The following is a 23,379-nucleotide window of genomic DNA, read 5'->3' on the forward strand; positions in this document are numbered from 1 at the left end:
TATAGATGAGCTGCATCAAGGGTATTGTAGTCTTTCCTTAAAACTGTGGGATGGACCAATGGAGTGAACATCCATCGTTTTAAATTGGTCTTGAAAATAATCGGGGGATTTGGGCAAGTCTGTTCGAAGGAGCTTGATATGAAACTTGAAAATGCTTGGAGAAATGACAGTTCAACTTGCAGATATATCTTGTAGGTGGGAAAACTAATGATGGCAGGAGTGAGACGGGCAAATTGCAGACTGGGGGCTACATCCCGTGTGGGAGCTCTCTATCTGATCCTCAAGAAGACACTTAGCTATTTAATGGCAGTGTCAGGTCACTGGGTGGCAACCTTAGCCAGTGGGTGCACATGCTCCTGAAATAAAACAACTTCAGGGCCATTGAGAGCCATTTAAAGGAGATGAGTGGGAGGAAAGGAGCCAGGGCTCTGGAAGTCCAACTTGGTGGTGTTCTTGAGGTAAAAAGCATTGGTAAAGAAGAGAGCACCTGTAGCTGTGTCTATGGGGGGAAAGTTTCTTTGTGTCCAGAGCCCTCCTGAGGTAAATGTTTCAGGTAAAACGTAAGGAGGTGCAGCAGGTAGCTTAAAAGGGGAAAACAGCTTGGCAAAAAGGGATTTGCCCTCCTGAGGTAAATGTTTCAGATAAAACGTAGGGAGGTGGAGTAATAAGAATCTCAGGTAGTTTAAAAGGGAAAAAACACATTGGCAAAAAGGGATTTGCCTTCCTGAGGTAAACGTTTCAGGTAAAATGTAAGGAGGCGGAATAATAAGAATCTCAGGTAGTTTAAAAGGAAAACATGTCGGCAAAAAGAGATTTGCCCCCCTGAGGTAAACGTTTCAGGTCAAACAAAAGGAGGTGGAGTAATAAGAATCTCAGGTAGTTTAAAAGGGAAAAAAACACATTGGCAAAATTTGCCTTCCTGAGGTAAACGTTTCAGGTAAAATGTAATGAGGCGGAGTAATAAGAATCTCAGATAGTTTAAAAGGGGAAAACACGTTGGAAAAGAGATTTGCCCCCCTGAGGTCAAAACTGAGGTAGAATGTAAGGAGGAGCTGTAAAAAAAAAAAAGATCCCAAGTAGTCAAGAAAAGAAACAACAGGTTTGGTAAGAAGATGTGACACTCCTGAGGTAACAGAAAAGGGTAAAGTGTAGGGAGTTGTCGCTCAAATGCCTCCCACGAAAGTGAAGTCCTCAAAAGCAGGTAGAGATCCAGATGTGAACCGTGAATTCTGTGCCATCTTTCAAAGCTATCTGAATGAACGACCATCATGTGGTAGGTTCAGAAGGGTAGCTGTGTTGGTCTCAACTAGATTCGAGTCAAGACCAACAACGTTTTTGGGGGTATAAGCTTTTGAGAGTCAAAGGCATCTGACAAAGGGAGTTTTGACTCCCAAACACATTGTAGGAAGGCTTTTACCCTTGCCAGGTCCTACCATCGGCTATTTTAGAAGGGACATATAAGAAGAGCCCTAGATCAGAGAGGTTTTGTCCGTGTGGAACAGGGGACATTGAAACCATCGAACATGCACTGATATGTTGCCCATTCTACCACGAAGCTTATTTCCCCCCTACTTGGCAAATTCCCCGAAGAGTCAGTTGAGCTTTTGGCAAAGAAGTTCTTTTTAGGAGACGACCCTCAGCTTACGCTCCAAACTGCCAAGTTTTGCGCTGTTGCTATTAAAATACGCAGAACTTCATTCGAGAACGATCGTTAGACTATTTTACAATTTTATCGATTTTAAGGTGATAATTTTAATCAGGGGTTGTTTTTATTGATCTTACACCTTTATTTGTATGGGCGGTCTGTGATTCTGCGGTGCCATACTATTGAGTCTGGAAATTTTGATGTCTTGGCACCTGATTGGTCAGTTGACTGTATTAGTAAATTTGATTTGACTCTCGATCACATACACCTTGAAAATCTCGTTGGTCTCTAAGGTGCTACTGGACTCAAATGTAGCTCACCTTGCGGTAGCAGTTTCGAAAAGTTAATTACGTGTTGTATGAAGACGGGCTTTCTTTAGGGGTGGCTTGGATGTGAGCGGGAAGAGAGATATCTTTTGATGCTTGTATTCCAGGGATTTCATGCAACGGTGGTTTGGGCATCAGACTGAAAAGTGGGAATCTTTGGCAGGAAGGACAAATCCGGTGAAGGATTCGTCCATGCAGGAAAGAGAACTTTGTGGTCGATCAGGAGTGTTGCCGCTACAACGGGTGACTTGCCAAAAGTAGAATTGGCTGTGGAAAGGGGAGGCCGCCTACCATGTGAGACCTGCATAATTATATCAGATCTCAGTAGAAGCCTTGAAAGCAAGGGAGAAACACTGGCTGAGCCAAAGGGACATTAATAGCTAGGGTTGCCAACCTCCAGGTAGTAGCTGGAGATCTCCGGCTATGACAACCGATCTCCAGCCGATAGAGATCAGTTCACCTGGAGGAAATGGCCACTTTGGCAATTGGACTCTATGGCGTTGAAGTCCTTCCCCTCCCCAAACCCTGCCCTTCTTAGGCTCCACCCCAAAAATCTCCAGGTATTTCCCAACCCAGAATCTGGCAACCCTATTAATAGCATTGCTTCTAGTGTGATTTATTTAAAGCCATTCAGTTAAGTATGTGAGTCGGAAAGCATTTTTGGCATCCTCGCAGCCAGAAATGGTTTTGGATGAGCATCTTTGAATGTTAGCTACAACTCTTGGTTTGGAACGTTGCTTTGGTTAGGCTTTGGGTTATTTAAAAAGAATCCAACCACACCAGTAACAATGGATTTTGGTTGAGCCCTGTTTAGGGGACAGGAAGTATCCGCAGGCGGAATTTGCACCCTGGATAAAAATTCTCTTCTCGCCGCCCATTTCCTGGCTCCGGCACCACCATAGAACCACTGTGCGCATCTCCGCTCTTTGGGAGACGCGTTCTAAACAAAAGGGGAAAGATCAACTCTCGTCAACTAGGAAAAAACATTTTGTCTAAAGCACTAAAATTAAAAAAAGTTAGGGTTTTTTAATATTTTGGTAGAGAAAGGGGATGGTTGGGGTATTTTGGTTACAGTTCCTAGAGAGATACTAGGGTGGAAAAAGGGGAACAGCAAAGCTTCAGGCAGCGTCTACCTAACGGTCCTCTCTTTTCGTACACGCACGTTTTGGTCAGACGGGTTTTCCCGCAAGCGCACAGAGAGATCATGCTCGTTCAGGGAGGGTGTGACGCGAGCTCACGCACGGTCTTGTATAGCCTGGGCCGTGCTTTTCATTTTTTTTCCTTTTCTTTTTTTTTTCCAAAAGAGGCTGACAATAAAAAAAAAGTGGAAAGAGAAAAGACGCCTAGCTGGCAAGAGAGGGTGTGGGCGATTTCCGTAGGGCAAATGCGCTGACTTCCCCACCTTCCAACCTTGTTATCTAAGCATTTTTGTTTAAAAACCCTGCCCCTTTCTGAGTGGGGCCAGGGTGGAACCAGAATGGATGGGTGAGGCAGTGAAGCCCAGAGCAAAAACCTGGCAAGCAATGGGTTGGATCCTGCATATCCATTCTGCTAGCTTCCCTCTGGCGGAAGAATCCTTTCCTGGACATAAGACCAGGGGAAAAGCCTTCTGCTACAGGAAAACGCCTCTACTAGTGGAATGGATTGGCAGTATCTGACTGTGAATGCAGCCGGTCAGAATCTGGGGAAGCATTGGCAGGATATGGAGTGGTAACAGCAGATAGCTTTGCATCTGACGGGACAAAGTTTTACATGGACCAACATGACTGCTTACGACGTTTGTTTCACTGGCTGGGTCAGTCACCAAACCAGGGGGACCAACCTGGTTCACCAGATTAGAGCCAGCGTGATGTAGTGGTTAACAGCGGTAGTTAACAGTGGACTCTAATCCAGAGAACCAGGTTTGATTCCCCACTCCTACACATGAGCGGTGGACTCTAATCTGCACTCTATGGGATCACCACTTTATGGGATTGGAGCTTGCCGTTCAAATGTGGATTGTGAGGCTGAGGTGGAATTAACCCCTGTCTGTTACGAAGTGGCCTTGGAAGGCGGCCTGCCCGAGGTACAGGGGTTGAGTTTCTCTCCCAGTTCTATCTTGCCAGCTCAGGTGTTCAAGAAAGAAGGAAAGAGAAATAGGTCAGGAAAGGGAAAAAAAGAAGACAGGATAGAGAGAGGGAGGACGAGGACGACACTGGGAGGAACAACCCCTGCCATTTTGAGTCACTTAGAGCTCATTATGGCGGCCCCAAAGTTAGAGGTGGGCTCTTCAGATCCCAAGGGATGGCAGGAGAAATTGGGGCTCAGAACCAGACCCCTCCCGGAGCAAAATATCCGGTCTCCAACCATGGATTTGGAAATATTCCCATGGGGGGGGTCGGGTTGAGGGAGTTTCCCAGTCAATATGCGAGCGGGCCCTTTCAGTCCCTTAAATAAATACTTTCCCCTTAGGACTGAAGAGCCTCTTCCCCTCTTAAAGGACCCATCTCGCCTCTTGTGGGTCTCCGGGACCTAGTTCAGCCCTCCCCCCTCTCAAAAACTTGAAGACTAAGGCTGTGTCCGCACGGTTAAAGCTCTACATCTTTGGAAGCAGTACAGCAATTCCTTGAATCATCTTAAAAAATATTTGGATAGAGACGTTATACATATATATATAATATATATATCAAAAAAAGACTCTGTAGGAAGCAGCAAGAGAACCGGAAGGAGCAGGAGGGTTTTGAGGGACACGCCCCCCCACGCTCCTCATGACAGAGGAGGAGAAGGAGGCAGGGGGACGCTTTAGGGGGTTACGTTGCTGCTCCCGCTTTTGGTTTGGCGATATTTGGTATGCTGGTGCCGAGCGCCCAGGCACCGTGGGTGGGGAGGGGTCGGAAAGGGGACGGTCCTCACCCACCTGCATGGAGGTGTTACTCATCTGGAACTAGTTTTGGAGTCTCAGCCTCCCCCCACCCCAGCCCCAATCCTTAATGCGGGTTTGGCTTCGGTGAAATTTGGGGTCAGCTCCCACCTCTGGTCTGAGGCAGCCAAGGAGAGGGGTTGGCTCTTCCTCAAGATGGCTGCCTCAGCTTCTGGAAGCCTCCAGTCGATAGAAAATCTTCCCCCTTTCCCCCTCTGGCGTTGCCCCCCGAGTGGGGGGAGGGGGTTATTTGGTGGCCAGAGAGGCTGGCAGTTGAGGTAGTTTTGGTATTTGTATCAAAAATAGATATCCAAGAGAATTGGGGTGGGGGGGTTGGTCAGGGTGGCAGCAGAGCTGAACACAGGCGGTCCAGCAGAGGTGAGGTAGATTCTTTGGAGGTTTACGGTTGGTGTCCCGGATGGGGCGGGTGGGTGATGGGGTATGGGGAGGCCGAACTTCTGAGGAGCTGGCACCGCGCTCCGTGTCAGGCCTCTCCCGTCCCCGCCCCCACCTGCATTGGCTTAACCGCTGGGCTGGGAAGGAGGACAACGTTCAACCGTCACTTCGAAACAGGGGGTGTTGTGGGTAGGGAGTCCGTCTGAGGATGGGGGGTTCTGTGGGGAAGAAGGAAAGCGAGGTCAACTTTACCGGCTACAAACAGGCAATCTCCATCTCAAGGTCCTCTTTCTGGGCCCTGAGGCCCCCCGCGTCAAGCTGATTCAGGCCCTTTCCCTATAAGCCCCACAAACCAGGGCCCGTATGCCAGCGTCACCCCTTTTCAACAGCCCCCCTAAAAGTTAAGGCCTTTAGGAAACGGGCAAATACCTAGTCTTCACAACATTTCTAAGCCCAAACTGGAGATTGTGGCAGAAGGAATGGTTTTGGAAATGTTTTAAAATCTTGATGCAATCAGATTCTGCCACTTTCCCAAAAAATACAACTGACAGATTCAGCATAGGGGCTTTTCCCCATTCTCATTTTCCTCGCTTGTATGTTCCTGTTTCTTTTGGGGTGAGTGGGGGAGAAGGTGTTCAGTTCCGCACGTTTTGCTCCCTCTAGTGGTCAATTCGATAACAAACAGCTTTAAGTCCAGCATAAAAACCTGCAGTATAAAACTGTAGGGAGATACGCTGGACTTAAAGCAGTTTGATATCCAATTGACCACTAGAGGGAGCAAAAAATGTGCAGAACTACACACCCTCCCCAAAGAAACAGGAAGTTACAAGCGAGGAAAATGAGAACAGGGAAAAGCTCTAGGTGTGTAGACCCTGCTCCTCCCACCTCCTCACCTGAGTAACGAGTTCCACCATCTCAGAAGGTTTTGCCCTGCCCTCCGGCTTCCGTTGGGCATGGGGAGGCTCCCTGGCGGTGGTCTGAACCAGCTCTGTTCCCTGGGGGACGGTCCAACTCTCTTGGGTTCCTTTCTTACAGAAGAGGCTGTAGGGAAAGCAAATCAGGGTTGAGGTGAGCACGGGAGGGGCTGATCACAAGGACCGCCCCTTCCTACATCCTTTTTAGTGACATCTTGAGATTGTCAGGTATTAGACTTGTTTTTTAACTAAGCTAGCCCAATACCCACCTCGACTGCCATTCTGTTCCTCTGTGGTTCTCAAATTGTGGGTCGGGAGGGATGGCAGGAAGGACCGAGTCATTGTTTGGCTCTCGTGGCCCTTTCTTACATGCCCAGGGTAATGCTGATCACCAGTTTGGGGCCAGGAAGCAATTTTCCTCCAGGCTAGATTGGCCAGGGATCCTGGAGGGTTCCCTCCCCACGTCTTCTGGACGTGGAGTAGGGGGTCACTGGGGGTGTGGGGGGAGGTAGTTGTGAATTCCCTGCATTGTGCAGGGGGTTGGATTAGGTGACCCTGGAGGTCCCTTCCAACTCTATGATTCTATAAAAGTGTGTTACGAATCTTGTATGGGTGTGTCACAAGCATTCGAGGGAGGGGGAAGAGGGGGGGCTGGGAGAAGAGGCCCTGGGAGGTCCGAAGGCCAATTTGGGTTTGCCTTGGCATGCCGTGAGAAGCGGCTGGGAAATGCACCCTGTTTCTCAGTCACACCATACAGGGCCATCGTTAACATACTGCAAGGTCAGACAGCTGCCAGGGCCAAGGACTTCTGGGGGATCCTGCTACAGCAGCCCCCCCCCCCTCCGCCAGTGCACCATTCTCTCACCCACTAGCCCAATCTCGTTGGATCTCAGAAGCTAAGCAGGGTTGGCCCTGGTTAGTACTTGGATGGGAGACCACCAGGGAAGAGCAGGGCCATTACACAGAGGCAGACGATGGCCAACCACCTCTATTCATCTCTTGCCTTGGAAATCCTATCCGGTTGCCATAAGTCAACTGCGACTTGACGGCACTTTCCACCATCTCCTTCAAAAAAGCTGAGAATTGCTGCTACAAGCACCCTCTTGGTTTGTGATAGAGGGTCTGCCAGGAATTCAAGGAAATGCAACCATTTCCTGAGACACAGGGAGTGAGAGAAGAGATCACAGAAGTAACCCTAGCCCAAAAAGGGAAAACAAAATCCCTGGAATTATTGCATGGAATCTTGTGAAAGAAAAAGCAGGCCCCCGGGGGGGGGGGGAAGCGGGGACTGGCATTCTGCAAATTCAAGGAATAGGTACCGAAAGCAAAGGAGACATTTTCCTGCTTGGTGTGGGCAGCAAACGTAGTGTGGTAACTGGGAAGACCAGAAGGCTGTGGGAGGGGCTGTGGCTCAGTTTGCAGAGCATCTGCTTGGCATACAGAAGGTCCCATGTTCAATCCCTGGCATCTCCAGTTAAAGGGATCAGGCAAGTAGGTGATGTGAAAGACCCCTGCCTGAGACCCTGGAGAGCCATGGGGGGGGGGGCTGTGGCTCAGTGGTAGAGCATCTGCTTGGCATGCAGAAGGTCCCAGGCTCAATCCCCAGCATCTCCAGTTAAAGGGGCCAGGCAGGTAGGTGATGTGCAAGACCCCTGCCTGAGACCCTGGAGAGCCACTACCGGTCTGAGTAGACAATACTGACTTTGATGGACCAAGGGTCTGATTCAGTATAAGGCAGCTTCATGTGTAGTTCATGCTTAAGGCAAGATACCCCTAAGGTTTCTGGGGTACTGAGGGGAGGAGGGGGCTTGCATCCCAGAGATGTCAGGCTGAACCTGCGGGGTTCCCAGGCCCTCACCTCTTGCGGTAGCCGAACATGAGGAAGAGAACGCAAAATATAATGCACGCCATGCCAATGTGGACGCCAACCACGATGCCGGCGAGGGAGCTGTCCCCGTCCTGCCCGCACTGGCACACCGGGTTGGCATCTGTAGGGCAAAGAAAGAAAGGGGAAGTCACGGGGTTGGAGAGGCCACCAAGGGAGGGGGGGACCAAGGAGACTGCCCCCCCTTGAGGAGAAACAAGGTAAGGAGAGGCCGGCGTTTCTGGGAAGTTAGTGGTGGGGAAGGGGAGGGGATGCTAGAACAAGGCTATATACGCCAGCCCTGCTGGATTGGGCTGTAGGGCTGGGTAAAATGATTGCCAGGTCCCTCTGCCACCAGCAGGAGGTTTCTGGGGCAGAGCCTAAGGAGGGCGGGGTTTGGGGAGGGGAGGGACTTCAATGCCATAGGGGCCAATTGCCAAAGCGGCCGTTTTCTCCAGGTGAACCGATCTCTGTCGGTTGGAGATAAATTGTAATAGCAGGAGATCTCCAGCTACTACCTGGAGGCTTAGAAAAACAGTACAGGAAACTGTATATACACAAAGTGCAAATATTTATAAGCTACTGAGGTGAAACATAGACCATATACGTGACATATATACAACACAATTATATACAATATGTACAGTTCACACAAAAAATGTAGAGAAATTTCCAAAGGTCTCAGCTGAGTACCACAAATATATAGAGGAAGTTCCAAAGGTCTCAACTGAGTACCAAATGAATGCTAATATTGTAATCCTTGTGTAAAGTTCATATAGAGCCACAATCATCGATGGATACGGCCGTTTCAGATCCACAGCAGTGGAAATCTTTCTTCAGTCCTTAATACAAAAGTGCTGTTACATAGTCATCATTCCTTCCCACACAGGGTAAGTATGAGCAATCAGAAGTCAGTAAAGTACATCATAGCTGCACTATGTGATGTACTTTACTGACTTCTGATTGCTCATACTTACCCTGTGTGGGAAGGAATGATGACTATGTAACAGCACTTTTGTATTAAGGACTGAAGAAAGATTTCCACTGCTGTGGATCTGAAACGGCCGTATCCATCGATGATTGTGGCTCTATATGAACTTTACACAAGGATTACAATATTAGCATTCATTTGGTACTCAATTGAGACCTTTGGAACTTCCTCTATATATTTGTGGTACTCAGCTGAGACCTTTGGAAATTTCTCTACATTTTTTGTGTGAACTGTACATATTGTATATAATTGTGTTGTATATATGTCACGTATATGGTCTATGTTTCACCTCAGTAGCTTATAAATATTTGCACTTTGTGTATATACAGTTTCCTGTACTGTTTTTCTAAACCTTTTGGTACAAGTACAGAGGTGCCGTTTTTCTCCCCACTACCTGGAGGCTGGCAACCCTAGATGTTACAGAGAAATATATTTATTTTAAGGCGCTTATATCAAGGTTAAAAACACTAAGAATTATAAAGCAATGCACAATTGCAACTGATAAGGTTGATAAACATAAACCACACACCATACGTGTTTCGGCCAACAGGCCTTCATCAGCGGTCAGGTAAAAACCTATGCGCTGCACGCACAAACAATGTATCACAATATATTAACAAAAGTATAAAAGCCCAGGTATGTATGTAGGGTGTATAACAAATTTCAAATTTGAAAGCCCTCTAGATTTGAAAGCACTCTAGCCAGTGTGGTGTAGTGGTTAAGAGCGGTGGTTTGGAGCAGTGGACTCTGATCTGGAGAACCATGTTTGATTCCCCTCTCCTCCACATGAGCGGCGGAGGCTAATCTGGTGAATTGGATTTGTTTCTCCACTCCTACACTCAAAGCCAGCTGGGTGACCTTGGACTAGTCACAGCTCTGTCATCCTCACCTACCTCACAGGGTGTCTGTTGTGGGGAGGGGAAGGGAAGGTGATTGTAAGCCGGTTTGAGTCTCCCTTAAGTGGTAGAGAAATTCGACATGTAAAAACCAACTTTTCTTCTTCTAGATGAAATACCTGCAAGTTGTTCTACTCTGGGCTATATTAGTCTCCCATACAGAGTGTGCATGCTAATATCAACCTGTTAATGCACATACAAACAATGTATTGGGATACATTGTTTGTGTGTGCATATATTATAGGTTTTTATCTGACCACTGATGAAGGCCTGTTGGCTGAAACGCGTATGGTGCGTGGTTCATGTTTATCAACCTTATCAGTTGCAACCATGCTTTGTTTTATCATTTTTAACCTTGATATAAATGCCTTAAAATAAATATATTTCTCTATAATATCACTTTACCTTTCTCCACCCAACCTTGGGTACCCAGCTTTTGGTTTTTCAGGTTCACCCCCCTCCACTTTTTCTTGTTTATTGACCATCGGGCTGTAGGGCTGCCAAGACCAGCACCCTGTTTCCAGCGGAGGACAGCTAGATGTCTCTGGGAAGCCCTCCGGCCCAGGGAGGAAGGCAACTGCACTCTCCGCCGCTTGTTCCCAGCATCTGGAATCTGTACGTAGACCATTTCTGAGCTACTGAGACCCCTCTCTTCCTCCGTGGATTTGTCTCATCCCCTGTGGAACCCAGGGGGGTGGCTAGATCTCGCGGCTGCGAATCTCACCCCTGTGTCTTGCGTAGGACCTTCTGCCCAGTTCTTACCAAGCCTCTCAGAGTTCTCCTTGAGCGACACGAACCGCACGCTGCTGTTCCCATTGCCGTTCCCATTGAAGGCCTGGAGTTTGATCTCGTACATGGCGGATGGCTCTGTGGTGGTTGTGGGGAGGGGGAGAAGAGGACACAGATGTCGTTTATGCACGGGAGTTTTACCTGAGGTTCATTGCCCGCTGGTCCCACTCTTTCCTGATGGGAATCGATGCACCAGCAGTCTCCAAGTTCAAATCAAGTCCCCGCCCCTTTAAATACTGCTTTGTAATTGGCTTACTTTGTAGAGCTTACTGTGAGAGAAAATCCCCCCCAAAAAACCCAATTGTTGCATAAAAAAGCATTTTAAGAACAAAAAACAATCTGAGCAATCTGAAAGGAGGGGGGAGAAATCCAACCCTTGGTTTTAAAAAGCCTGCTCAGGAAGAGGTCAAAGGAAGCAGGAAGCATTTGAATCCCCACATCTTTACACCTTATTTTGTAATTGGCAGTGAGAGAAACCAAGCTTGCAGTCCCGCACTTTGCCTTACGCACAAGGATTTCACCAGGGCTGATCTCAGGGGCGAGGGAAGAATCGGGTTAACAGAGGAATGGGAGGCCCTGGGATTTGTGAGGGCTGGCAGCGAGGTCATCTCTAATGGACAGAAAACTCATGTATAACTCCAAGGAACAACCGAGACAGACGGGGGGCAAATGTGAGTGAAAGTACCCATACATAAATGACTAGAGTGTAGTTTGTGTTTCTGGCAGCAGGCACTAGGGGGCAGCATCGCAGGGCTTCTGGGAAATAGCCACTGCAAGCCCAGAGGATCTCCAGAGACGTCTTATGATGGCAATGGAAAAAAAACTGGGAAAGCTCTCTTAGTGCTTCTGTGCCAGGCTGTCCGTGGAAAGCACTTGGGCTTTGGAGCCCCCACCCGTGAGGAACATGAGAATGGGGGAATGTTCATAGGTAGGGTTGCCAACCTCTAGGTGGTGGCTGGAGATCTCCCGCTATTACAACTGATCTCCAGGCGGCAGAGATCAGTTCCCCTGGAGAAAATGGCCGCTTTGGCAATTGGACTCTATGGCATTGAAGTCCCTCCCCTCCCCAAACCCCACCCTCCTCAGGCTCCACCCCCCAAATCTCCAGGTATTCACAACCCGGAGTTGGCAACCCTATTCATTGGGTTGCCATCTCTAGCTGGGGAATTCCTGGAGATTTGGGGAAGGGAGGAAACATAGCAGGACACACCAATGGTACATCATTTCCTCCAAGGGAACAGATGTCTGAAGTCAACCGTAATTCTGGGAGAACTCAAGGTAGGATAGCCAACTCTGGCTAGGAAATTCCTGGAAATTTGGGGGGGGTGCCTTGGGAGGGTGGAATTTGGGGAGGGGAGAGATCTCAGTGGGGATGCCATGCCATAGAGTGCACCCTCTGAAGCTGCCATTTCTCCAGAGAAATTGGCCTGGAGATATGTGTATTTCAGGGAGAACTCCAGGTCCCACCTGGAGGCTGGCAATCCTACTTCCAGTCCCCTGCTTTAGGTTGGTAACCCTAGCGGACTAAACCCTCTGCTGTGGATGGAGAGCAGAGTTAGGCCGCTGGAATCGGGGGAAAGCATGGACACCACATGTTAGGGTTGCCAGGTCCCTCTTCACCACTGGCAGGAGGTTTTTGGGGTGGAGCCTGAGGAGGGCGGGGTTTGGGGAGGGACTTCAATGCCACAACTGTGGGAGTGGAAAGTCAAGGAACATGGAGTTCCTGGGGATCAGGTGTCCCTTTCAGAGCATCTAATGTGGGGTGACCGACCTGCTACCCTGCAGGAATGCTTCCACCTGTGCTCAGCTGGCATCTTCTTTGAAAATAAAGCAGAAATTACAAATACAGAATAATTTCAGAGGGTAGCCATGTTGGTATGCAGGAGAACAGCTAGACTCAAGCCCAGTAGTACCTTAGAGTCCAACAAGATTTTCAGAGTATAAGCTTTTGAGACGAAGGGAGCTTTGACTCTCAAAAGCTTATACCCTGAAAAACAGAGTAAGTTTCTGGTTCTCTTTTGCCCAATGGAAACAACACCCAAGAAGGGTGTTGGAATGCTTTCATGGCTTGGGGGGGAATATGCAGAACTGGTGGCAGCGGTGGGATAGGGTAACCTTGGCAATGCGCTACCTGGACGACTTGAGGGGGCCAGGAAAGGAACTCCTGGCTCTGCCTTAGGCCGAGACGCCGCAGTGGATGACTCACCCAGGTCGTTGTACGTGAAAGAGTTGGCGGTGCCAGGCAAGATCTGGGGGCCTTCATAGTGGGCATTCGGCAGCTTCCGCAAATATAGCTTAAAGCCTTCAATGCTGCCTGGCCTGGCGGGTAGCTCCCAGAAGACGTGGACAGAGCTGGTGTTGAGGATCTTGGTGAAAAAGCCCAACGTTGCAGGGACTAAGCAGATGGAGACAGGAAAGGGGGCAGAGTCAGAAAAGGAGATGGGACCCAGTATCACCCTCTGCACTGTTGCTGGGTATCAGAGGGCCCTTTCATCAGCCCTGCAAGCAGACCACGTATGCTTTAACCATAGTGGTTAGAGGGGCTGGATGTACAAAGACAGTGGAACGAGGCGGTAGAGCCCTGCAATGGTAGAAAGGACTGTACCGCTTCACATTCCAAGTGGCAGTATCATGCTGTTGCATGTTCACCCACCAGGGGGGGGGAAACACTTTATGCATGCAGAAAAATAGCACATCAGGAAAATTAGCACATCAGGTGCCAGCCTTTACCCCAGATGAGCTAGCTTTCTGCTTGTAGGAAAAATTTTTCAACACGAGCATTAAAAAAAAGGCCCACACCCCAACTGCAGTCTGAAGCCATACAGTCTGATTCGGGACACCATTTCTTCATCCTACTGAGTGTATAGTCATGGCCTGAATTTCTACAGAAAGAGGTGCAGGGATCAAATCTGCTAAGCAGCCTTACCCTTTAATGATAAGTTAAAATCATAGAGTTGAAAGGGACCACCAGGGTCATCTAGTCCAAACCCCTGCACAATGCAGGAAATTCACAACTACCTCCCCCCTCACACCCTCGGTGACCCCTACTCCATGCCCAGAAGACTGCCAAGATGCCAAGCTGAAGATGGAGGTATTATGAGAGAGGTCCCTGTCCACTCTCTCCACACCATGCATAATTTTATAGACCTCTATCATGTCTCCCCTTAACTGCCTTCTTTCCAAGCTATACAGCCCTAAGCGCTTTTAACTGCTCCTCATAGGGCAGTTGCTCTAGTCCCCTAATCATTTTGGCTGCTCTTTTCTGCACCTTCTCAAGCTCTGCAATTTTTTTTTTATGTGTGACCAGAACTGTACACCGTATTCCAAGTGTGGTCTCACCACAGATTTGTACAAGGGCAGTACAATAGCAGCAGTTTTATTCTCTATTCCTTGTCTAATTATGGCCAGCATGGAATTTGCCTTTTTCACACTGGGTTGACGTCTTCATTGAGCTATCCACCACCACCCCAAGATGGTCTGTCGCTGAGTAGTATCCATTTTGACTAGTAGCTATGGATAGCCCTCTCCTCCATGAACATGTCCACTTCCTTCTTAAAGCCTTCCAAGTTGGCAGCCATCACCACATCCTGTGGCAGGGAGTTCCACAGTTTAACTATGCGTTGTCTAATTATGGCCAGCCTGGAATTTGTCTTGGCCTCATGCAGCAAGGGAGAGCACGGGAGAGGAGGGAATCACTCACTGCTGCCCAGGGTGGTGGCCAAGATGGGCTGGGAATCCTGACTGGCGCCCAGCGGCGAATAAGCCTTCAGGTAGATGGAGTAAGTCGTGGAGGGTTCCAGGTTGGTGAAGACGTGCTGGAAAGTGGTTTTGCTGACGGCCTCCTGCAGCTCCCGGCTGTCAGACTCTGCAGCATTAAGCACAGCGCTTTGGGTTAAAGTGTGATGGGGGGGTACTGGAGGGGGGCATGCGGGGGACAGGTTGTGGAAGGGAGAGGAGCCCGCATCCCAACTCACCTCCTGCCTTGCGGATGTGAAGCACGTATCCTATGATGGCCTCGGTGACCTCCATGGGGGGCTCCAGCCAGGACACCTGGATGGAGGTGGTGGAGAGGGCCGTCGCCTGGACCCCTTCCGGGGAGCTGGGCAGTTCCTTGGAAAGGGCCACAGCCAGGCGGGCGCTGGCCTGGTTGGTACCAGCGCTGTTCTCAGCGATGCATTGGTAGATGGCCTCGTCTGCTGAGGTGATCCGCTGGATCATCAGTGTGCTGCAGAGATGGGAAGAGGAGAGGATTTCAGAGCAGGGGGATGGGAAGAAGAGCCCCGCTGGATCAGACCGGTTTTCAATCTAGTCCAGCATCCCGTCTCACACAGTGGCCAACCAGTTCCTCTGGAGGTCCAAGAACAGGGCACAGAGGCCGAGGCCATCATTAGAACATCAGAAGAGCCCTGCTGGATCAGACCGGTGGTCCATCTAGTCCAGCATCCCGTCTCACACAGTGGCCAACCAGTTCCTCTGGAGGTCCAACATCAGGGCACAGAGGCCGAGGCCTTCATAAGAACATCAGAAGAGCCCTGCTGGATCAGACCGGTGGTCCATCTAGTCCAGCATCCCGTCTCACACAGTGGTCAACTAGTTACCCTGGATGGCCACCAACAGGGCATAGAGGCCACGGCCTTCCCCAATGTATTCTCTTAGCACTAATATTTAGAGGTTGACTGCTTCTGAACATGGAGGTTCCCTTATGTCACTGTGGCTAGTAGCCGCTGACAGACCCCCTCCTCCATGAATCGGTCTAATCCCGTTTTAAAGCCACCTATGCCTGCAGCCATCACTACATCCTCTGGCAGTGAAGTCCACATTTTAATCACTCATTGAGTGAAAAAGCATTTCCTTTTGTCTGTCCTGAATCTACTGTTCATTGGATACCCTTGAGTTCTAGTATTTTGAGAGAGGGAGAAAAAGTTCTCTTGGGTTGTTTATGCATGGGTACTTTCACTCACGTTTATCCCTGGTCTGTCTGGGCTGTTCCTTGGAGTTATGCATGAGTTTTCCCTTCATTAGAGATGACCTCACTGCCAGCCCTCACAAATCCCAGGACTTCCTGTTCCTTTGTCAACCCAATTCTACCCTCTCCCCGAGCTCAGCCCGGGTGAAATCCCCATGCATAAGGCAAAGCGCGGGACACACAAGCTTGGTTTCTTTCATAGCCAATTACAAAGCAGCATGTAAAGAGGCGGGGATTCAAATGCTTCCTGCTTCCTCAGAGCTCTTTCTGAGCAGAAGAAAAGCATTTTAAAACCGAGGCTTGGATTTCATCACCCACCCCTTTTCAGATTGCTCTGTTTTTTGTTTTTTTGTTCTTAAAATGCTTTTTTATGCAGCACTTGGGTTTTGGGGAGGGGATTTTCTCTCACAGTAAGCTCTACAAAGTAAGCCAATTACAAAGCAGTATTTAAAGGGGCAGGGGCTGGATTTGAGCTTGGAGACTGCTGGTGCATAGACTCCCGACAGGAAAGTGTGGGTCCAGTGAGTAACGAACCTCAGGTAAAACTCCCGTGCATAAACGACCTTTATTAACTCTCCACCCCGTGCATAATTTTATAAACCTCTATCGCGCCCCCCTTAGTTGTCTCTTTTCCAAATGGAAAGCTCTTAAGCCTTTCCTCATAGGAAAGTTGCTTCAAACCCTTAATCGTCTTCATTGCTCACTAACTGGTAGATAACGCAGCAATTAATGAGATCATTTTGTATGAATATCTGCATAATATGTAGATCATAATACGTCCAGGTGGTGACTGGTGAGTGGTGATCTCCTGCTACAACAACTGATCTCCAGCCGATAGAGATCAGCTCACCAGGAGAAAATGGCCGCTTTAGCAATTGGACTCTATGGCATTGAAGTCCCTCCCCAATCCCCGTCCTCCTCAGGCTCCGCCCCCAAAACCTCCCGCTAGTGGCGAAGAGGGACCTGGCAACCCTAGGTTGCCCTGATTGGGAGACCCTGAAGATGACTCCTGTACAGTAAAGATCGGTTTAAAAGCGTGCCATGCAGTCGTCATCCGGGTCTCACCTGTTGTTGTGGGTGAGTTTGATGTTCTCGCCGGGCGCCAGGACTTTGCCATTCTTCAGCCAGATGAGGTGGGGCTCTGGCACGCCTTGTGCCACACAGGTGAAGATGGCGCTGCTGCCGGGGGGCTTGGAGACGGATTGGGGCCACTGCACAAACTCTGGCGGAGCTACGGAAGAAACGGAGAGAAGTGCACAGTTGCCACACCAGTACCATAGAATCATAGAGCTGGAAGGGACCACCAAGGTCATCTAGTCCAACCTCCTGCACAGTGCAGGTAATTCACAGCTACATCCCCACCCACACCCCCAGTGACCCCCTACTCCATGCCCAGAAGATGGCCAAGATGCCCTCCCTCTCATCATCTGCCTAAGGTCATAGAATCAGCATTGCTGATAGATGGCCTTCTAGCCTCTGCTTAAAAACCTCCCTGGAAGGAGAGCTCACCACCTCCCGAGGAAGCCTGTTTGAGTGTTAAACATGGGAGACTGGGGTTCAAATTACCACTCAGCAATGGGCCCCACTGAGCGATATTGGGCCAGTGAGAGTGACTCTCTTAGCCTCGGAGATAGATCATGATGGGTAGTCATGTTAGTCTGTCAATAGCAGTAAAAAAGAGCCAGTGTCCAGTTGCACCTTAAAGACTGACAAAATTTCTGGCAGGGTGTCAGCTTTCGTGAGTCACAGGTCACTTCTTCAGAACTTCAGAAGTGAAGAAGTGAGCTGTGGCTCACAAAAGCTCATACCCTGCCAGAAATTTTGTTCGTCTTTAAGGTGCTATTAGACTTTTGCTCCTGTGATATTTTTAAAGGTTTGCCCTGAATCACTAGGGCGGAAGATTCACTAGGAGTGAGTGTGCTCCTCTTCCTTCCCTTCCCTTTGTTAAAGGGGCCCATGGAAGATCTCTTAGTTGTCCCATAAAATCATGAAATTGGCCCATGCAGAGGCGGATGAATGTGAAAGATTGAGCAACCAAAATGATCATGGGACAAGAGCAACTGCCCTACGAGGAGCGGTTAAAACACTTAGGGCTGTTTAGCTTGGAAAGAAGGTGGTTAAGGGGAGACATGATAGAGGTCTATAAAATTATGTGTGATATGGAGAGAGAGGACAGGGAGGAGCTTTTCTCCCTCTCTCATAATACCAGAATGTGGGGTCTTCTGCTGAAGCTGAAGGGTGAGAGATTCAAAACAGACAAAAAGAAGTATTTCTTCACACAACACATAGTTGAATTGTGGAACTCCCTGCCCCAGGATGTGGTGGTGGCTGCCAACTTGGAAGGCTTTAAGAGGGGAGTGGACATGTTCATGGAGGAGAGGGCTATCCATGGCTACTAGTCAAAATGGATACTAGTCCTGATGCATACCTGTTTTCGCTAGCATCAGAGGAGCATGCCTATGATATTAGGTACTGGGGAACACAGGCAGTATGGTGCTGCTGCAGCTGTCTTGTTTGTGGGCTTCCCAGAGGCCCCTGGTTGGCCACTGTGTGAACAGACTGCTGGGCTTGATGGGCCTGGGTCTGATCCAGCAGGGCTTTTCTTATGTTCTTATGCTCTAAGGTTCGAAAAATGGACCCTGTTTCTAGTTCTTTTAAACCACCCAAGACCGAACCATCTATCAATAGCCAGAGAGATCCTTTAAGTTGCTTTAGCCAAAACCTACCACTTCGTTATACCTTAAATTTGGGAAAGGGGAGGGGAAAGTGGACAGGAGTCAGGTCCTGGTGCATTGACCGGGATCATGCCTGTTCCCCCAGCTGCGCCGCAGCCCCCGCCCTTGGCCGCAGCGTGGGAGAGACCGTGTAAGCCAGATGTCACATTGAAAGGCCTGACACTCTCCAGAAAAGAAGCCGTAAGCTTCTCAAAGACGGGTGCATCTCATTAGCTCGCCAAAGGGCTGGGAAATGAGCAGCTCCCCCCGCCCCGCGTTGCCCCTGAACAAAGGCGGGGGCCCTCCCCCACGGGGCAGAGCGGGGGAAGACGGGCCCACACTTGAAAATGGCTTTGTCGTCCAGATGGCCTGGGGTCCCTGGAATGGTAATAAGGAGTGCATATGCAAGGGTCTCGCACATACACCCCTCCCCCCACCTGTCCAGAAAACGCACCCAGTGCCCGGCGAGGAATTTCTCCAAGTGCAAACCCAGAAATTTGCACCCTTTTTCCTCCCCTGGAGGTGGAAGAGAGTCCCATTGTGGGCAAGCGTGTGTCTTCAAGCGAATCAAACGGGAATACCGAGCCTTTGGGGGGCATTTTCGCACATGCTGAGTAATGCACTTTCTATCCACTCGCTGTGCACTTCAGCGATCATCTGCAAGCGGGATTTCCCGGTTCTTGCAGTAAAATCGCTTGCAAAGTGCATTGGAAATGCATTTTTCAGCATGTGTGAAAGCACCATAACTGGTCATGCCTAATCAGGGAACCCCCCTTCCTTCTCCTTTCATTGCTGCAAAGAAGAAGAATTGGTTTTTGTACCCTGATTTTCTCTACCTCGAACCAGCTTACAATTGCCTTCCCTTTCTCTCCCCACAACAGACACCTTGTGAGTAGGGTTTCCAGGACCCTCTTCCCCACCGGCAGGAGGTTTTTGGGGCAGAGCCTGAGGAGGGCGGGGCTTGGGGAGGGGAGGGACTTTGATGCCATAGAGTCCAATTGGCAAAGCAGCCATTTTCTCCAGAGAAACCGATCTCTATCAGCTGGAGATCTCCAAGCTAGTACCTGGTGGTTGACAACCCTACTTGTGAGGTAGCTGGGGCCGAGAGAGTTCGGAGATAACTGTGACTAGCTCGAGGTCACCCATCAGGCTGCATGTGGAGGAGTGGGGAAACCAACCCAGTTCACCAGATTAGCGTCTGCCTCTCTTAACCACTACACCATGCTGGCAAGGGAACTGCCACCCTGCCCTGATTCTCCCCTAGGTTAGCCCTTCCTTCGTCATTCCCACCTGGGTCCCAGAGGTTGGGGGAAAACAACCTCTGTATGCTGGTAGCCTCTGAACGTTGTCTCAAGGACTCTAATCTGGTGAACCAGGTTGGTTTCCCCAATCCTACACATGAAGCCTGCTGGGTGACCTTGGGCCAATTACAGTTCTCTCTGAACTCTCTTAGCCCCACCAGCCTCACAAGGTGTCTGTTGTGGGGAGAGGAAGGGAAGGTGATTGTAAGCCAGTTTGAGACTCCTTGAAGGTGGAGAAAATCAGGGTATAAAAACCAACTCTTCTTCCTCTTCTACCGTTGACCCTCACTGTGGACTCTGATCCATATTGGGTTGAGAAGGCTTGGGGGGGTGAGCGTAGACCCTCACTCCCTTGTCTTTGGAAAGGGGCAACCTCTCGATTCCAAATGAAAAGCCGCAAGGGGTCCATTTGACACCGTTCCCATGACGGGGAAGAGAGGTTTTTTGCGCCATCAATCACCCCGCAGCCCTTTGTCCCCAGCGCACGGGTCACAAAATCGACCCCACATCTCTTTATCCGAGCCACGGCCCAGAATCGATGGCCGCTCTGGGGGCAGGTTCGATCCTGCCTCTCATCAACCCTCGAAATGAGAGAGAGCGGGCGGGGCAGGGTGGCGGCGGTGGGGAGGACACGCTAAAATGAAGCCGATATCGGGGAAGGAACACCTTGAAACGGGAGGCCCGACGAGGGGCGTCAAAATTTCCTTCGGCCGAGAAAGAAAGGAGCCCGACTTGATGAAGAGCCACAAGAGTCTTTGTGCGGAAAGCCCAAAGGTCAAGGGGGGTTGGACCTGGACTGAAAGGCCAGTGCCGGGAAACCCTTGTGGAGGCTGAGGGATCTCTGGTGATAATTGTGCACTTTGCCCAAACGGTGAACCACGAGGCCACCGATACAGAGGACCAGTCAAGCATTGCGGAGCAGGGGCTTTTCATTCATCCTTCGCCACTGGGTTGAATTATTGCGGGCTGTGGCTGACAGCTGGTTAACGAAATCATAACCGATCGGTTACATCGGCAGACATTTGCATTTGAGTGACGACGACGGTTCTGAAGAACAGCGGCATTCCGGCCTCGTTTTCCGATGCGGTGTGCCTGGGTTGCAGTGGCCTTCCTCGCAGAAAGAGGTTTTCCTTTCCTCTCTCACAGAGGAGGGGCTACCTCTGCTAAAAAAATAGTTGGCCATTTACAGCAGGGTTTGCCCACTTCCAGGTGGGGGCCTGGCAACCTCCTGGAATTACAACTGAGCTCCAGACTATGGAGGAAGGGTTGCCAGGTCCCTCTTCACCACTGGTGGGAGGTTTTTGGGGCGGCGCCTGAGGAGGGCAGGGTTTGGGGAGGGGTCTTCAAGGCCATAGAGTCCAATGGCCAAAGCGGCCATTTTCTCCAGGGGAACTGATCTCTATCGGCTGGAGATCGGTTGTAATAGCAGGAGATCTCCAACTAGAAGTTGGCACCCCCAGCTGGAGGAAATGGCTGCTTGGGAGGGTGGACTCTATGGCATTATACCCTGCTGAGGTCGCTCCCCTTCCCAAACCCCGTCCTCCTCAGGCTCCACCCACAAATCTCCAGGAATTCACCAACCCAGAGTTGGCAACCCTAATCTGCAGGAATGTGTGTATGTATAAAGTATGAGAGCTGGTGTGGTATTGTAGATAAGGGGTTGGACCAGGACCATCCTGCTGTCTCAACCTACCTCACAGGGTTGTTGTGAGGATCAAAAGAAGGGCAGAACTGAGCCTACTCTAGGGTTGCCAACTTCCAGGTGGGACCTGGAGATCTCTTGGACCTACAACTGATCTCCAGATGACAGAGATCAGTTCCCCTGGAGATAATAGGCACTTTGGAGCGTGGACTCTATGGTATTACAGGTCAAGTACCCCTTAACCAGACATCCGATATCCTGACTGATCCGAAAACCGGACCTTTCAAGCAGGCATGCAGGCAGATCTGCACCATCCAGCCTCTCCTGACTTCTGAGGGGCTGGGTGGCACGGATCTGGCTCATCCACACCGCCCCGCCTCTCCGAAGTCTGGTGAGATAGTTACGCCTTTGCTTTCTGATGGTTCGATGTATACAATTATTTTAAATATATTGTTTAAAAGTACATTTAAAAGGTAAAGGTCCCCTGTGCAAGCACCAGGTCATTCCTGACCCATGGGGTAATGTCACATCCTGACGATTTCTAGGCAGACTTTGTTTACGGGGTGGTTTCCCATTGCCTTCCCCAGTCATCTACACTTTATCCCCAGAAAGCTGGGTACTCATTTGACCGACCTCGGAAGGATGGAAGGCTGAGTCAACCTTGAGCCGGCTACCTGAAACCGATTTCTGTCGGGATCGAACTCAGGTCGTGAGCAGAGCTTGGACTGCAGTACCGCAGCTTACCACTCTGCGCCACAGGGCTCTTAAAAGTACATTTAGGGTATGTGTAAAAAGTGTGTATTTAAACACATATAAAAACATAAACAAATTGGGGTCCCATCTCCAAGATATCCCCTTATGTACATGCAAAAATTCAAAAATATTCCAAAATATGGAAAGATTCGACATATGGTCCGCCTCTGGTCCCAAGCAGTCCGGATAAGGGATATTCAACCTGTATGTCCGCCTGAAGCCCCTCCCCTCATCCTGCCCACACCAGATTTCACCCAAAAATCTTCAGGAATTTCCCACCATGGAGCTAGGGAGGGGCTGTGGCTCAGTGGTAGAGCATCTGCTTGGCATGTAGAAGGTCCAAGGTTCAATCCCCTGCATCTCCAGTTAAAGGGACTAGGCAACTAGGTGATGTGAAAGACCTCAGCCTGAGACCTTGGAGAGCCGCTGCTGGTCTGAGTAGACACTACTGACTTTGATGGACCAAGGGTCTGGTTCAGAAGGGCGGCCTCATGTGTTCAATTCAGCAAATATATAAATAAATATCTGGATTTTTAAAGATCAATTAAAAATCCGCTACTCCAATTAATTAGAGCAGGATCTTTTAAAGCAATTAGTTAATTGATCAAACACTGGTACCTCGTGTAGCCAGGAGAATGGCTACCATTGCAGAAGGCCCTGGGCAGAACTCAGTCCTCTTAAGCCTTCGCTTTCCACATCTTGTTTTTCTGGCTCTAAAGAGTACGGCTAAGGCCTTATCTTATCAACAGCTCAGGTTGTTCTGTCTTCTTTGCAAATTAGGTGGCTACTTCTTGGTGAAGGACGGGCAGTTTGCTTGTGATCAGAATCACTCCCTCTGGAGTTTATTTCAGAATAATTTTGGGGAAGGTTGGGGGTCACATGTCTCTCCCTTCTTTTCAAAGGAAGGAATCTTCAGTTATTTTGAACATATGAAGCTGCTTTATACTGAATCATATTACCAGTCCATCAAGGTCAGTATTGTCTGCTCAGACTGGCAGTGGCTCTCCAGGGTCTCTTCTCTTTCACATCTCCTACTGCCTGCTCCTTTTAACTGGAGATGCCGGGGATTGAACCTGGGACCTTCCACATGCCAAGCAGATGCTCTACCACTGAGCCACAGCCCCTCCCCTTGTGAGGCCATCATGGAGGAAGGAGACCCCTGTATGTTGCCCTGAGTTCCTGAGAGCCAGCATGGTGTAGTGGTTAAGAGCAGTGGACTCTAATCGTGAGAGCCGGGTTTGATTCCCCACTCCTACACATGAAGCCAGCTGGGTGACCTTGGG

The 23,379-nt window shown here is 49.6% G+C and overlaps 1 protein-coding gene across 1 annotated transcript in view; it reads right to left on the reverse strand.

Annotated features, from left to right (window-relative positions):
• Nucleotides 1-5,368: 5,368 nt before the first annotated feature.
• LOC130480890 (immunoglobulin superfamily DCC subclass member 3-like) overlaps nucleotides 5,369-23,379 on the reverse strand; it is a 30,152-nt gene continuing 12,141 nt past the window's right edge. Inside the window, 8 exon segments of the mRNA XM_056853512.1 lie at nucleotides 5,369-5,484; nucleotides 6,160-6,307; nucleotides 8,039-8,168; nucleotides 10,694-10,798; nucleotides 12,927-13,115; nucleotides 14,421-14,585; nucleotides 14,695-14,945; nucleotides 16,752-16,917. Of these exon segments, the coding sequence (XP_056709490.1) occupies nucleotides 5,392-5,484; nucleotides 6,160-6,307; nucleotides 8,039-8,168; nucleotides 10,694-10,798; nucleotides 12,927-13,115; nucleotides 14,421-14,585; nucleotides 14,695-14,945; nucleotides 16,752-16,917 (1,247 nt within the window). The 3' untranslated portion in view covers nucleotides 5,369-5,391.

This window comes from Euleptes europaea, chromosome 7 (assembly GCF_029931775.1).
Source record: "Euleptes europaea isolate rEulEur1 chromosome 7, rEulEur1.hap1, whole genome shotgun sequence".
NCBI classification, from domain to species: Eukaryota; Metazoa; Chordata; class Lepidosauria; order Squamata; family Sphaerodactylidae; genus Euleptes; species Euleptes europaea.